At 52.8% G+C, this 14,556-nt stretch overlaps 1 protein-coding gene across 1 annotated transcript, besides 3 other annotated features; it reads right to left on the reverse strand.

The window, feature by feature from the left end:
* Window positions 1-14,544, reverse strand: Tc00.1047053507083.109 (hypothetical protein, conserved; the record flags this gene model as incomplete). The annotated part of the gene is made up of 1 exon (XM_811242.1): window positions 1-14,544. A coding segment is annotated over one exon (14,544 nt), but the record flags the coding sequence as incomplete, so codon positions are not given.
* Window positions 1-14,556: part of a sequence feature (heterozygous, Esmeraldo-like haplotype) that runs on past the window's edge.
* Window positions 2,839-2,911: a microsatellite.
* Window positions 10,790-10,869: a sequence feature (GA-rich).

Raw genomic sequence — 14,556 nt, forward strand, 5'->3', positions numbered from 1 at the left:
GCTGGCGAGCGCCCACGCCGATGCCCACACCCAGCCCTGGCGCAGCTGAAAGTCCGACTTGCGCGGAGCTGCACGGCCGTCGCGGTACTGCCAGTGCGAGCAACCGGCCGGAAGAAAACGACTGCCCCATCCAATCAGCGGCAGCTTTGACTCGTACTCGTAGAGCTCCACCACCTGCTCGTTGGAAGAGGAAGTTTCGCGCGGCAGCATCGATACTTCTGGTAGCGTCTCCTGCTGTTGGCCCTCTGTCACCGGCGCTGCCGTTGGCGTCGATGTCTCGTGAGACACCGCGGCCCCCGATGCAGAACGGGGCCCCTGAATTGCAGGCAACACGTTTGCAGCACCCGTCGAGGAGCGGGTGGGCGCGGTGTTTGTTGTCGTGTCTCCCCCGCGACGACTCTCATCGCCGCCGGCAGCATGACTGCCGCTCACGGTGGCGGCCCCTCGCTGCACGAGCCGCACCACGCGGGATGTCAATGGTGATCTGAGCACCGCCACCCATCGCCGTCTCCGCACCCGCGCCGTTGGCACCTGCTCTCTCGTGTACACCCCGTAGTATTTAGTGGAGAAGCGCCATCCCTCAAAGTTTGTGTCGGCCATCTCCAAGCTCCACTTGCTGGAGGACACGCCACGCGTACGCTCAGCCTGCTCTTTCGTGCACGGATACCACTGCGGGCCGTCGGTGGGAATAAAGGTGTTCCCTTTCCAGCGCAGCCCGTCATGCTCCCCACGCTCGTACTCGTAGACGGAGAAAACCGACTCGTATTCCGCCACCGCACCCATCGCGTGAAACTCCCTTAGTTTCCGCAGGCGGCGAACGTCCGGAATGTAACTTTCGTCACACAACTGCGCCACGGCGCCGGTAACCTTCGAAACATCCGACAGCAAACCCGCCATAGGCCTCGTAACAACCCCAATAAGCCCCATGCCAACCCCGCGCACAAGTCCCGTGGCGCCCGACTCGGCAACGCCCTCCATCGGCTTCGTGAGCACGCCTGTGACCCCACTGGTGATGCCATGCAGTAGACTCGTTCGCTTCCGCTGCCTTCCACCCGATGCGGCGCCCATGATGTCCGCTCCCGTTTTCGCAAGGTTGGAAACGGCGCCCAGTCCACCGCCCATCACTTCCGTCACCAAGGCCGAGGAGCCACTGGCAAAGCCCATCGCAAAAGCCTTTGGGGATGTCGAGAGACCCGCTATAGGCTCCTGAAAAAATTTCATGGCGCCACTGCCAATCCCCGAAACGAGTTTAATAGGCACACCAAGCAGAGGCAGAGATGACGCGTACTGAAAGAGAATCCCATGAATTTCGTTACGAATACCGTCGAGGTAAAATTGAATCAGCCACTTTAGCATCAGGCCGGCACTGGAGGAGCGCTTCCGCACAGCAATACCGGGCGTGGCAATCCGTACATCCTCACAGGAGCGAACCAACATGGACACAAGAGCCGCAGTGCGAATTTGTATATGTTCTCGTATAAAGTCATGACCGTCCACCTCACGTTCAAACCAAAGTCGCACCACAAGTGGATTCACCACCATACGCTCCATAATCACACGTGTATCCATGGCACTCACGGTTGATTGTGCCTTATCAAACAACTCCTCTTCCGTCGGGGATGTTTGCCGCGACGGTAACTCCGTGCTTAGTTGTGCTCCAAATGCTGCGAGAGCAACCAATACATTGTCAGATATGCGCAACGCCACGGGAACAACGTCAAGACGAACCTCATTAAGATATAATATGGCTTTGGCCGGAACCACAATACGTTCTACATGCCCAGAGAGGCACGCCACATCCGGAGAGGTACGAATGGCAACAACAGCAACCTCAAAGAAAGGTTTAATCTCAGTCTGATTATCTACTTGAAAGTTTTTAATGGAGAAATCAAAAACCTCCTTCGTGCCTTCTCGATTGAAGTGTACACGTGTGTCTACAATGGCCCCAAAGAGCACATCTCTATCGGTCATCACCATGGAAATAGAAAGCATGTTAATGTTCAAGACGACATCCAGTGGGGAGGGCGGAGAAGGCTGGTATTTGTGCAGTGCCCGCTCCGTGCTACCCGTGGAGTAAACAATCTCCACAATCTGTTGACCAAATGGCCCAAGACTGAGATTGTACTCAATACCAAGCGGGTTGGATGCCTCCTGCGGTGTCATACGCCGTTGAAAATTGAATTCCACAAAGCTTGAAGTTTCCTCCTCTCCTTTTTTGTCTATTTCCATAGTGGTCTTGGCCTCAGCAGTACCCACAGGACTAGTAACAGCAGCCAGGATCGATTTGCGCCCAACAAAACATGTAGCAGCAAAATCCCTTGCAAAAGACACGCGTGTTCGACTATTGCCGTTACGCACATCCATAGCAAAGGGCTTTACACATCCAGGTTTAACCTGAGCGAGAAACCGATCTTGTGTGTCACACAAATCGAGAGTCTTCTCTGTCCGGTTAATAAGGATGTATGGCGGTACAACAGGATCCTGCATGGTCACGAAGGTGTAGGGGCCTTGAGTAGCCACAGAGACCTCCACAATGCGGTCCGATCCATCCATGTCAGGTGTGTCGCCTGCACCATGGACCACCACCAACGTACTGCTGATTTCCTCCAAACTCACAGGATCCCCTCGTATGGGAGCATGGGTGTCCTGCAGCAGAAACGCGCCATAACCCACATCTGGAGTACTGTTCAGTGTTGAAAAAAATGGCGTGGCAGAATTTGCTGGCGCCAGTTGCATTATTTCCTTGCTACATGCATACAGTGATCCTTCACCGGATAAAGTTGGAATCGGAGATAATAATGTCCCCGATTTCCTCAGCCTGGCGCTCCAATTTTTATAATCACCACTACTACGACTACTCATCCCACCACTGCTCTCACCAACACCAACACCACCACCACCAGCAACAGCAGCCGTCGTAGAGGAAGAAGATGACGATGCCGTTGTTGTTGCTCCTGGCGCTGATGCAGATTGTTTCAACGCCTGCGCAATGTAAAGTGAGCGTGAGGTGCAATTAACGAGAATCCAACGTGGCACAATGGTCACAAAGCGGGTACCATACATGTCCACTTGAGTCAGGTAAACAAAATGGAATACGCTTCTCGTTCCTACGCGCGAGACCGCAACGTTCCTCTCTGTCATTGTAATCAACCCGCGACCCTGCACATGGAAGGGTACAGCAGACGCCCACATATCACCAACGCTTATATTCACAAAAAACTCCGTGGTATCTTTTCCACTGGGCGATGCGGCATATGTCCGTTGCATTTTCTTCGGTAAAATACCAAAGTTCGTTCTTGTCTTGGAGACCAACTCCCCTAAACTATTCGACTCCCACACCTGCAGATCCAATGGGGTGAAGTTGACAATGCTGTAGGGCGTACCCAGCAGAATGATATTGCCCATGCATTGCACATGGATACGCATTTCTTGTGTTTCTTTCGAAGCTGCAGTGAGCGTCACGCGTGTGAATCCACGTGAAAGAGATATGCCGCGTTGTGTTCTGTACGTTGTGGTTATCCCACCAGTACTTGGATGGTTTTGTTGCAGCTCAAGGTGGAGAGCCAACTCATCGATGCCCACATCACCAAGCACGACATCCGCCTTCTGCGCGGACTCCACCACAGCACAGTACCGCTGTTGCTTCTTTGATCCAGACCCTCCAATGGAGAAAAAGACGTCATATGGAAGACAATTCTGGATATAGAGTTGAGGCTCAATAGAAATAAGAAAAGTTGGAATACCTGCACGTACGCCATCCTGCTGCTCTTTCATTCTAAATATAAAGTCATTGTGGGTATTTTTACTCCCGCGACAGACGAGTGTGATGAAAGAAGCGTTCAGTAGCATGCGTAATGTGGGCGTCACATTGGTCTGCTTTGTCACGGCCGCCGTGTATTCCTCTCCGTCAGAAAGGCGCACAGGACGCAGATATAACTTCTCATCCAGTGAGAAGCTTGAATGAAAGTAAAACCGTTCATGCGGACTTACCGCCGGCAATCCACGAACGACCTCTACAAATGCACTGATGTTATTCTCAAAGCAAATAATCATATTGCTGCGGTGGACAGGGTAGCAGTGAAGGCGCACCGCGCAATGCAGACGGAAGTCCTCTTCGCCACGGGAGAGCTCCAACCGCACCTCTGCCAACATGTCATGTCCACGCACGTATAACGGCGACTTGGCCCAATGGATTGTCATTCCGTCACCCACAACGCCGCAGCGCCGCACAACGCCACTCCTCGATGTGGCTGCAAACTCCAAACGGCCCCCGCGAGGCTCCACCGTCTTGCCATCCACCTCAAGTGACTCGTTAAGATAATTTGTCACCACGACAAAAGCGCATATTTTATCGTCTTCGTTGTAGTGAGGAAATTGCACAAGAGAAACCTGTTGAATATTCATCATGGACCCCAATGTATCGCCCCCCATTCCATCTTCCAGTGGTTTTTCCCCCGTCAGCACTTTACGTACGTTGTTTCGGAGCTTTTTACGAAGCTGCTTGTGTAGTTTGGAGGTGGGGGAAAAGTCCGCTGCAAGCTGCGAGAGAAGCTTCATGTTGTCAGGTGAAAAGACGTAGTCAAAGCGGTCCACCTTAATCTTGTACGTGGACGACGTCACATTCCCACTTATGCCCGCCTCAAACCTCTCCACTAGCGGCTCCCAAATGTTTGCGTGAGGATTTAAATTGTAAACCTGCAGTTTCATCTGCAGTTGAAATTCTTTATCAGGCGCCACGGTTACCGCGATACCGCTTGATGTGTACAACTGCAGCATGCCACCCTGGCCACCCAATAGCACCAAGTCCACCAATGGAACATCAAAGTTTATCTCTGTCGCGGGCAGCGTACGACGTCCAGTGCAACAGTGGTAACATAACACACCTGTTGCATCTTTGGACTCACCCAATGAAGCACCAGGACTGCCACAAGAAAGACACTCCCCAGCAATTGGCAAATCCACTAGGGGTTGGAGGTCCTCATTCTCAAGCGCCACCTGCGGCGCATGTCGTTGAAGCATGGCCTCCCCAATAAAGGCGGTCATAAAATCATTACCAAATTCCAATAACGAACGCAAAAGAGCCATACGTAGGCATAACTCCAATCCACTTAAATTTGCAACAATACAGATGGTGTCGGCCCCCGCTAATGATAACTCTAATGTCGTTGGAAACAGCGTGTTCTCGTCTTCTTCAGAGGTATGCATATCCTTAAGAGAAATATTGGCCGAACGTTGTGTTAACACCCCATTTTCCGTCTGCTGCAAGTAAAGAAAAGAAGTTGACGCGGTTACTGTGACACTAATCTCTTCTACCTCCTCAGACAACATTCGCATAGTGAACTCCTTGCACTGAAAGGACGCAATCGTACGAACATCGTCTCCCATGAAGTTTGACGTGGAATTGGATGGGGATCCAGCATGAACAGGGGTAATGACGGCAATGGGTGGGGAAAGGACTCCTGACTGTGGTAACGGCTTTATTGAAGGGAGGGAACAGGGGACGGCATTCTTGTTTCCAGACAGTAAGTAAGAATCTGGTACTGCCTTGCTCCGTCTTTTGCTCGGCTTTACAAATGGTGCGAGATTTCGGCCATGGTGCACTTGTTTCTCAATGATACACGTGTCCGTCGTAAATAGTGTCGCATTAAGACCAAAACTGACAAATGAACTCAACGCATACATGCCGGGCACAAAAATACAGCCATTCGTGAGGGTCAGTTGGCAGTTGTCATCCAAGACTATCTGGGCAGTTGGGGTGCCTGACAGATAAAGCTTGTGCTGATTCAAGTCAAGTTTATAGGAGCAACGTGTCTTCCCCGCCGTGATGATAATATGATGACTGTCGAGCACCAGGTCCGAGCCCAAGACGTGCACATCGGTGGTCAACCTGCAAACGGGAATGGGTGAAAGAGGAAGGCGAAGGACTTTTGTGCAAAATGGCCCATACAGCATCTCTCGCGCGTCAAGTAGCACCAGCGGAGAAAGTGACATCTGTAAACTTTCCAGTGTGATGTTTGTGTTCGTTTCCGACATGCGGGCTGCCAAAGACACTTGAACCGTCACTGTAGAGGTGAGTTGGGCCTTCTTCATCACGAAAAGATGGATGTCGGCACGAAGGCCACTGACACCACACACATGATGCCGTAGTGCAATTGTATCCAACGCAATGGTGGTAGCGGTGGTATTCATCCCGGAATTCGTCAAGTACACAAAGTCCAGTTGATCCACATCAAGCTGAAAAACTCCGTCGATGTTCGCCTCAAATCGCTGCATATTCGCCTTGAAAGTGATCGATCCACCGGTAGCACCGCCTCTCCCACTGCCACTGCGTCCGCGGTTCGATGGTGTCAATGTATCCGGTGATAGGGGTGTGACATTCGCGGTGTTGCCCGAATGTAGCAGGGCCGAATTCCCAGAATTGGATTTCTTCTTCATCACCATCGTTCCCAAAAGAGACGTCGCAATTGGTGTCGCGCCGCTGGCCGCACCCTCCGGATGCCCACCACCACCACTACCACCGCCTGCCGCCTGCGATGTCGAGAATGCCACGACAGGCACGCCCTCCACGGGGATGCCGGACAGACCGGAATTCCTCCAGGCACCCATGACGTCCAAAAGGCATTCCAATTGTCCCCGCGTCAAGTGTGCGGAGAGTGTAGGGATGACCAGTGAGACGCTGGTCGTGTCGGGCGAAGAAAGCTCAGCAGAGGACGTAAGCTCCATGAAGGACGAGGCAGAGTTTTCCCCAATACCCCGCAAGACATTAATCTCAATCACACTATTGTGACTAAAGGCGGGAGCCCCAAGCACGTTTAATGACATTCGGTTGATGTGTAAGCGGAACACCTCGGCGTAGCTGTCGGCTAGCGGCGTTGATTCATCCGAGCGGTGGCAACAAATTTCATTCCGCACCAAAAAATCGCCCGGGCACATCTCCATCGTCTTGGAGGAGTTGGCCGAATCCACCAATATGATAGACGAACGATGGAGGGTCAACTCCACCTGCGTCAGCTCTTGCCGCTCCTGAACAGTTTGAACTGTCTTGTCTGCAACGTAATCGTATGCCTTCTCACGGTTGACATCCGATATATGTTCCTTTACTTCTGAAAGCAAACGCACAACAGCAGATGTCACCTCCGGTACCAAAACGATGGCAAAGGATGAGATTTGGCAGTGCAACTGGTACGTATACGAGGGTACGGACCTATCTGCATCCCCCTCACCAATATGACCACTCGAGCTTATTTTTTTCTTGCTGTTGAGGTTTTTGTGTGGCAACGAAATAAATGAAAACTCAATGACCCCTGATGGCGTTTGTCCCTTCGTGTCTGTCGCTCCCTCAAGGAGGGGTTGGAGTATTTCAGGGTACAGAGTGCTTGTTGAGAAGGTATCCCGTACAATGACCTGTTCTATGGATGCCGTAAGCCTCATGGAGGCATCGGTGTATGCCCGCCAATCCACAATGAAGTCCTTCAACTCGGCGACGCAAACGTCACGACTGCCCAGAACTGCGACGGCAGAGCAGTGATTCAACGACACAAGAATGCAACGGGAAAGAACCGTAGAAGAAGGTTCTGTCATCGTTTGACTTTCAGTGGTGGGGGCTTCAGTAGCCGTAATTACAGAAAATTTCCCGTGGGTGTCCATTGGAGATAATTCTGTCCCGGTTTCGATGACGAGAATCTCTTCTAATGGCGGTGGAAACTGCACGGAAAGCAGCGTGTTGAAAATGCTTCCCAGCGCCTTTGGAATAAGCATAAATCTCATATCCGCAAGTGTGACGTTGACAGTCTTCTCTGCACTTGACATGCAGACTGTGATTGGTTGGTCTCCGAGTGACTGCGCCAGCTGGCGGTTGGTGAAGTGCTCCAGCATGGTGAGGGAGCCCACTGTCATGCGCACATCACCAGAGGGTGCCACCTCCACGTCAATTCCACTGAGAAAAGCCGTGTGTGCGTTGATGCCAACGACATCGTGAATGGCAAGGACGACACCCTCCGCACGGAAATGAATTGTCCGCAAGTTGGCTTCCTCCACGTGAGTGACCCCTTCCTGGACCTCCCCGTTTTCTTCCTCTTTTTCTTCTTTCTTCTTCGGACTCACGGGTGCTTCCGAGGATGCCTCCGTCTTCATTCCTGCCCTGTCACGTTGGGCGCTGATTGTCGTGGTCGGTGCCATCAGGTTACGGTGCAGAACCCACAATAATTTCTCCAACTCCTCAGGATGGAGTAGGGCTGCCGTTTTATCCAGAACAACATCCACATTTTCCCTCCTGTCCTTCAGCGCATATGATAGCCGCAGCGAGGACTTCTCCAGCATGTCAGGGATTGCCATGTCCGTCACCTTCATCGCAACCGTGTAATTCCCGTTGCGTTTGTCCAAAGAAACAGTCGAACGCATAATCCCCAGTTGTGCCTCGATGCTGCGCAATTTATTCCCGAGGTCCTGCGCATCACCAGCTAGGATTATGCGGGGCTGTCGCCACAACAAACTAAGCGAAAAGGCACCACTCTGAACCAAATCCTCTGCCGCGCGTGCCAGCCACTCGCGCCGCTCCCGCATGACGCCCAAGTTGGAAATTTTCGCAATGGGCTGGTCAGGTCGGGTGCAATACTCCACAAGCTGCATGATAAGTGGCATGGAGAATAGCGCGGTGAGTTGCCCCAGTGAGACGGTCACCTTCTGCCGCTCCGCCCCCGCGTCAAAGCTGCCGGAGAAGGCCAAGATATCCCCACCGGATGCCTTTTCCGCGGCGGAAGCCTCCCCCTCCACGGACCCGGAAAAAGCAACGCCCGGAATTGGTGCCGCATCCGTGACGGGGCGCAGCAACTCCTCCTGGGACCCACCTGCATTAGGGGCGGCGTCACTCTGCCTGTAGAGAATACGCTCCGCCGAGGCACGGTGCCGCACCTCCAAATCCTGCATTCGCACCGTAACGTTGCTGACACCGGGGAGCGCCAAAAAGTCCACAAAGAGCGATGTGATGTCCGCCTCAATAAATTCTTCACGTGAAGTCGTCAAAAATGGCACGTTCACGGTCCGTGTCTTAATCAAACAATGAAATCGCCTCTTCGTCTCCGCATCGTTCCCGACTGGCGACAATGGCGGAGACGAGGAAGGGGAGGCTTCTGCCGCCCCCATCATGGGCCGCAATGCAGCCATGACGGCCTCATTGCAGACAAAGTCATGCACCGCAAGCCACTGGTCCGACAGTGCGAAACGCTTCAACGTGAAGTCAACCACCACTGTTGGGACCTCCAGCAGCTCCGTTTCGATATCCACCGAGTACCCCTCGGTGCCGGACACCCTGCCGCTCCACAAATCCCACACGGACCTATCCGAGGTCTGCGTCACACTACTGCGCATGCCAAAGTTCTTCTGAAGAATCTCGGAGGAAGTCAAAATGTTACGCAGTTCGACGCGGCTTTCTCCACACAACATCATGGAGGCACGTTGTGTCACCTCATATACGTCATTTAGCTCCAAACTCTCCCATCCCACAGTCACATCATTGCTAGGCACAAACACTTGAAATATAAACCCATTCCCTTCTACACGGAACCGCATCTTGTTGGTTGACTCATCAAGAAGATTCAAGCATACTTTACTGGCCCGCCAAAGAACGCGCACCTCACGGCCCGTGTTCTCCTTATCCATATATGGAGGAACAGCGCGAGGAATAGGAAGCAAAGTCAAGCCAGATGCCGAAGCAACAAAAGAGATATCAGCCGGTCGTTCAGGCATATGCGTCGTAGACGACGACGGAGATATGGAGGGTGCCAATGAGGATTCTACCAATTGTGGCGACTTTGGTGCCGACGCCGCCGCACGTACAGATGGCGGTGGTGGCATACGTCTCAGGTTGCCGCTTGCAAGTCGACAGAGCCCAACAATGTCAGTCTCCGTAATTTGAAGTGTGACATCCTCACCTCGCAGGTCCACATGAAGCGGTTCATCTGAGAGCGGGTCGAGTGGAGTCTTCACAGACATGTCAAGGGTTGTTGTAGGCATCAGTGTGTGTGGCTCCTCATTTTCGCCCTCGGACCCAGTAGTAACGGCCGCAAATTCCTTTAAGGACGTGTGAAGCAAACGAATCTCGCGCAAAGAAATGTTCATTGTTTGTTTGCCCTCCGCTGACAGCAGGCTGCTCTGCACAACGACGTGATCGACTGTAACCTGAAAATATCCATCACCTGTTGTGCGGGTATCGATGGGAAGAATAAAAAACAAATCCCGCGCGTACACCCGCAAGCTTGTCAACAGAGTTGGTGGCTGCACCGGCGGTGAAGAAACCGTGACACGCCCATCGTACCGCGGTCGACTTGTTAGTTGTGTCACGCGGGCAAAGAGACCGGAGCTGAAGTACTGTGTCACGGTCAGGATGCTGTATACATCGAGAAGCACCGTACTGGAGCTGACTTCAATCTCCACAAAACTTGAGAAGCGCAGTTCAGCGGCATTGGACAAATGCCGCTTGCCTTTGCAGTCTGTCTCAAAAATAGGAACCACCGGAAGACTAGTGCGGTAGGAAAAATTGATGTGCTCATGCGATTCATGGCGTACGAGGTGCGTGTCCAGAAAGGGAACATCCTGCTGCAACGCCGGCCGGAGAGGGGTCCGTGACGGAGGGGCCTTGTACTGCACGATGGTGCGATGCGCCGGGGCAACGTCGTGGGCTTCTGCGAGGGCAAAAGTAACCTGCCCCACCCCGCCACTCACCTCTAGCGTCGCCCCATTCTTCTTAAGAGAAAGTGTCATCTCTGTGAAGGAGGCGTGGGCGAAAGGATAATCCTCCTCCTCTTTCTCCCCTTCTTCTTTGTCGTTCTTTTCATTTTCGACCCTTTCTTCTGCCGTTTTCTTTTCCTCCCCAGACTCCGCGTCACTATCATCTTTCCGCGGTACCCTCTTCTTTCTGCGTCGATCCATGATATCCACCACCGTTGTGCCGGCAACGTGCAGGGAAAGTTTTACCACGTTTGTGTCGTATGTACTGCACAGCTCCTCCACGAGGTTCACCTGAGAATGCTGACTCGTGGGACGGATGGTGGTAGTCCCACGAGGCGCCGTAGACCCTGTGAAGTGTCGCAGCAGTTGGGAAGAAAACGCCTTCTCCTCCCCCTCCCCTTCCTTTAAAACACGTGGCGCCCCGCTGACGAGGTTCATAATATCCATCAGCGTCTCAAGGAGTTGAATGCAGGGTGTGCCAAAACAAAATCTCAGTGAGGGCTCCAGCTCCACATCCACTCGGATAGGGGTGTCGGGCGCCGTCTTCACACCGCAGCGGATCACAGTTGCACTGAGAATCAGCTGATCCGGTTCCTTTGCATCACTGCAATACGGCTGCTCAAGGATCATGCTTACACATTTCTGCAGCGTACGCACGTGTAGAGTCACCTCGGCAGTGCTGAAGGCCATTGTGAAACGAGGCGTCTTCATCGGCTGCAGCGTCTCGGGCTCGTCTTCATAAATGAGAATGCCAAGCTCCTTGACCTTTAAGTGCAGACGCACATAAGGAAGGTCCTCTCGTGATCTTCCCAATGGCGATGGGGAAGCCGGGATGTCATCGGACTCCGACTCGCCTCCTTTTCGGTTGCGCATCAGTGCGTTGTTCGTGTGTGTAAAGCCATGCGGCCCTTCCAGCCCAACAACAGCCGATTGGGATGCCCTTTCCCCGCCACGTAGCGTGGCCTCCAGCGATGGCGGAAGCTGCTCGTCGGCATAAGGTGAATCATTCGCCTGAAGATACAGCAACCAACTCTCCACCATGTTGGATAAGATGTAGGCTTGGCTGACGGAGCACGCCATGCATAGTGATGGTACCTCCATTCGTACAATAAACCTTTCCCGATTTTCAATGGAGTCGTCAATAATTTGCAAGACTTTGGCAGAAAAGGCGACTTCGGGAACAAGCATAAAGCCTTTACCAGGCCTCTCCAATGACAACCCAATCGGAGCAATCTCCACGTAGAAGTTTGAAAACGTAGCGCTACTAGAATAGTACATCAGGTCCTCATTCATTTCACTAAGCGTCGTTGTGCTCGCCAAGCGACTTTGCTTCTCCGTCTCGGTAAGGGGTTCAGTTTCAAACTGAACGTGTCCAAGGGATACCGCCAGTGCCGGCTCCTCTACAGAACCCCGCAACGTTTTCGGCACAATAATGTACGGTGCCGCAGCGTCCACGCTAATACTAAAGCTCTTCGAGTGGGCCATGGCACGACGCAACTCTGAAGAGGCCGCCTGTCCAACTGTGGCAGCGAGGCTTTTGGTGCTCCGCACAATAGACGCGAGATCCAGACCCTTTGGAAACTGAAAAAAACAAATAACGTGATCAATAATGGACGGTTCCGCCACGATTCGAAGGGGCAGGAGACGGAGATCCAATGCAAAGTCCAATTGCGTGTTTTTGAGCTGCGGCTCTTTTTGGGCATCGATGGGGTTAAAAGCGGCGCTGCACTCCAGCAATGGCACCCCGCCCTGTTGCTTCGGCGAAAGTGGCGGAAGAGAAGACGACATGGAAGATGACCGTCGTGATGTGGGATCTATTTTCCATGCGCTTGCCGCACTAGACGAGAGAGGGATACCCTCCACAAGTGATGGAAGCCTTTCCTGAAGAGCGTTATCTTGTACCGGGTTTGACAGCGTCAGATTCTCGGTGATGAAACGAAGCTGCACAGAGTTGGCCGCGTTGAATTTCCTAAGATGCGTCCTAACAGAATGCAGCATCAGTGTCACAGTCTCCCTCTTCCCCATGTCCAGCCGCAGACTAAACATCGGGAGGTCAAACTGGGCATCCAGCCAGCAGTATGACTTGGGCAGCGCGGACACATCCACCATAGTCGTCTCTGCCCCCTCCGGGTCATTCGGGTTGATGCCATACGATCGCTCCAGCTCCTCAAAGGCGGCTTCCTCTTCTTCTATGTCCTGTGGTGTCTTTGGTCCACGACGCAGCCACGCAAACCAGCCCGTATTCTTTTTGGCAAAGTTTGACTGCGCTTCGGCCTTTTTAGCCTCATTGTCCTTCCGCTTAAGTTGAATGGCGTTGGCGATCTGTGTGTAGACGTATTTTCGCCCCGCAATCATATCGGGGACAGTCATAAAGCGTGTAATAAAACGGTATGCGCGTTGTTTATCGGCAGACATCTCCGCCTTACGCACGACATCGCGGTAGAGTACATGATAATCGACGATACACACTTCCGAAATGCGTTGCAGCAGCCTCTCCCGGCGTGGTGCCCCTGTGATGGTCCTCACTGCTCGAATGGCGTAGCGCCACCACACGGCAGGGTCCTGTAGGATGGGAACGGTGGGTCGGCGTGGAAACAACTCTACCCCTCCTGTCCAGTTACTTAACAAAGATACGGTACGCATGAGTGATACGTACTGCGCACGGTTAAACTTCGCAGTGACGGAGCCTAATTTCATGCGTGCTGTTAAGTATGGGTCATGCAGGAGGTTCTTTATGAACTTCTTAAACACTAAGTTCACATCTACGTGGCCCTTGACCGGGCCGAGAACCGTGGACATTTCTACATCCCCCGCCTCCACACGATTCCGCATCGCTGTGTGCCACTCTGACATGTCAGTCATCTTCGAGATAAAATAATCCCCCGGTTCCCTCTCATATCGAAGAGGATCATCGCAGTAAAACTGCATTCCCTTAAACTCCAGCCGCTTGTGCATGCGTGAGAGGCCAGAAGGATCGATAAACGTTGCCTCTCCGGTAATGCTGTCGATTGTTGTAAACTCCACCCCACCGAGGATAACACCCATAACAGATTTGGTCGACTCATCCTCGTATCGCACATGTACACTCCGCACTTTCACAACGATGTTGTTAACAACAAGTTCCCCGAGATGGGAGAAATAACCGTCCCTCCCCGTTGTTAACGGAGTCAGTAAAGACGGTGCCGGGGCAACGCCATCCCCGGCATCGGCCATAAAGCCACTACCATGACCACTACGAGTACCAGCAAGACCAGAAGGAGACGCTGCAGCGGTATTGGTACCGCCTTCTTTGGCCGCTGCTGCTGCTGCTGCCACATCCCGCATGCGTCTTCGTTCTGCTTCAAACTGTTCCAGTTCACGTGCCTTATGCGCAGCCTGGGCATCAAGTTTGGCGGCCTTACCGAGCACCGCATCCCGGCTTTCCGTGCTACCACAAACACAAATAAAAAGTTCATCCACCTCCACAACCACCGGCTTTGAGCGCAGTTGCGTGAAAGGGACGACAATGCTCACTTTCTTACATACACCACGCTGCAACGTTAGCGGCAAGCAACTACTCACCGCGGTCGACGCGGCAGTCGTATGGACTGCAGCAGAAGAAGAAGAACAGGAAGGAGTTGAAGCGACACCGCTGCTGGTAGGGACATCGCTGCCAGATTCCCCTTGCAGCAGTGCGTCCAATATGCTTGGCCTCAGGATGAGGTCATTCAGGGATGCCTTGCCGCTCCAGAGGTCCACGTTGAGTTGCTTTGAGTCAATGTTCTCCGCGTATTTGGAGAAATAAGGCACAAGAATAGCACTCAAGTACTTTTCAAGCATGTCGTCAGAAAA

The sequence above is a fragment of the Trypanosoma cruzi genome, genomic scaffold (genome assembly GCF_000209065.1).
Source record: "Trypanosoma cruzi strain CL Brener 1047053517111 genomic scaffold, whole genome shotgun sequence".
In the NCBI taxonomy this organism is placed as follows: Eukaryota; Euglenozoa; class Kinetoplastea; order Trypanosomatida; family Trypanosomatidae; genus Trypanosoma; species Trypanosoma cruzi.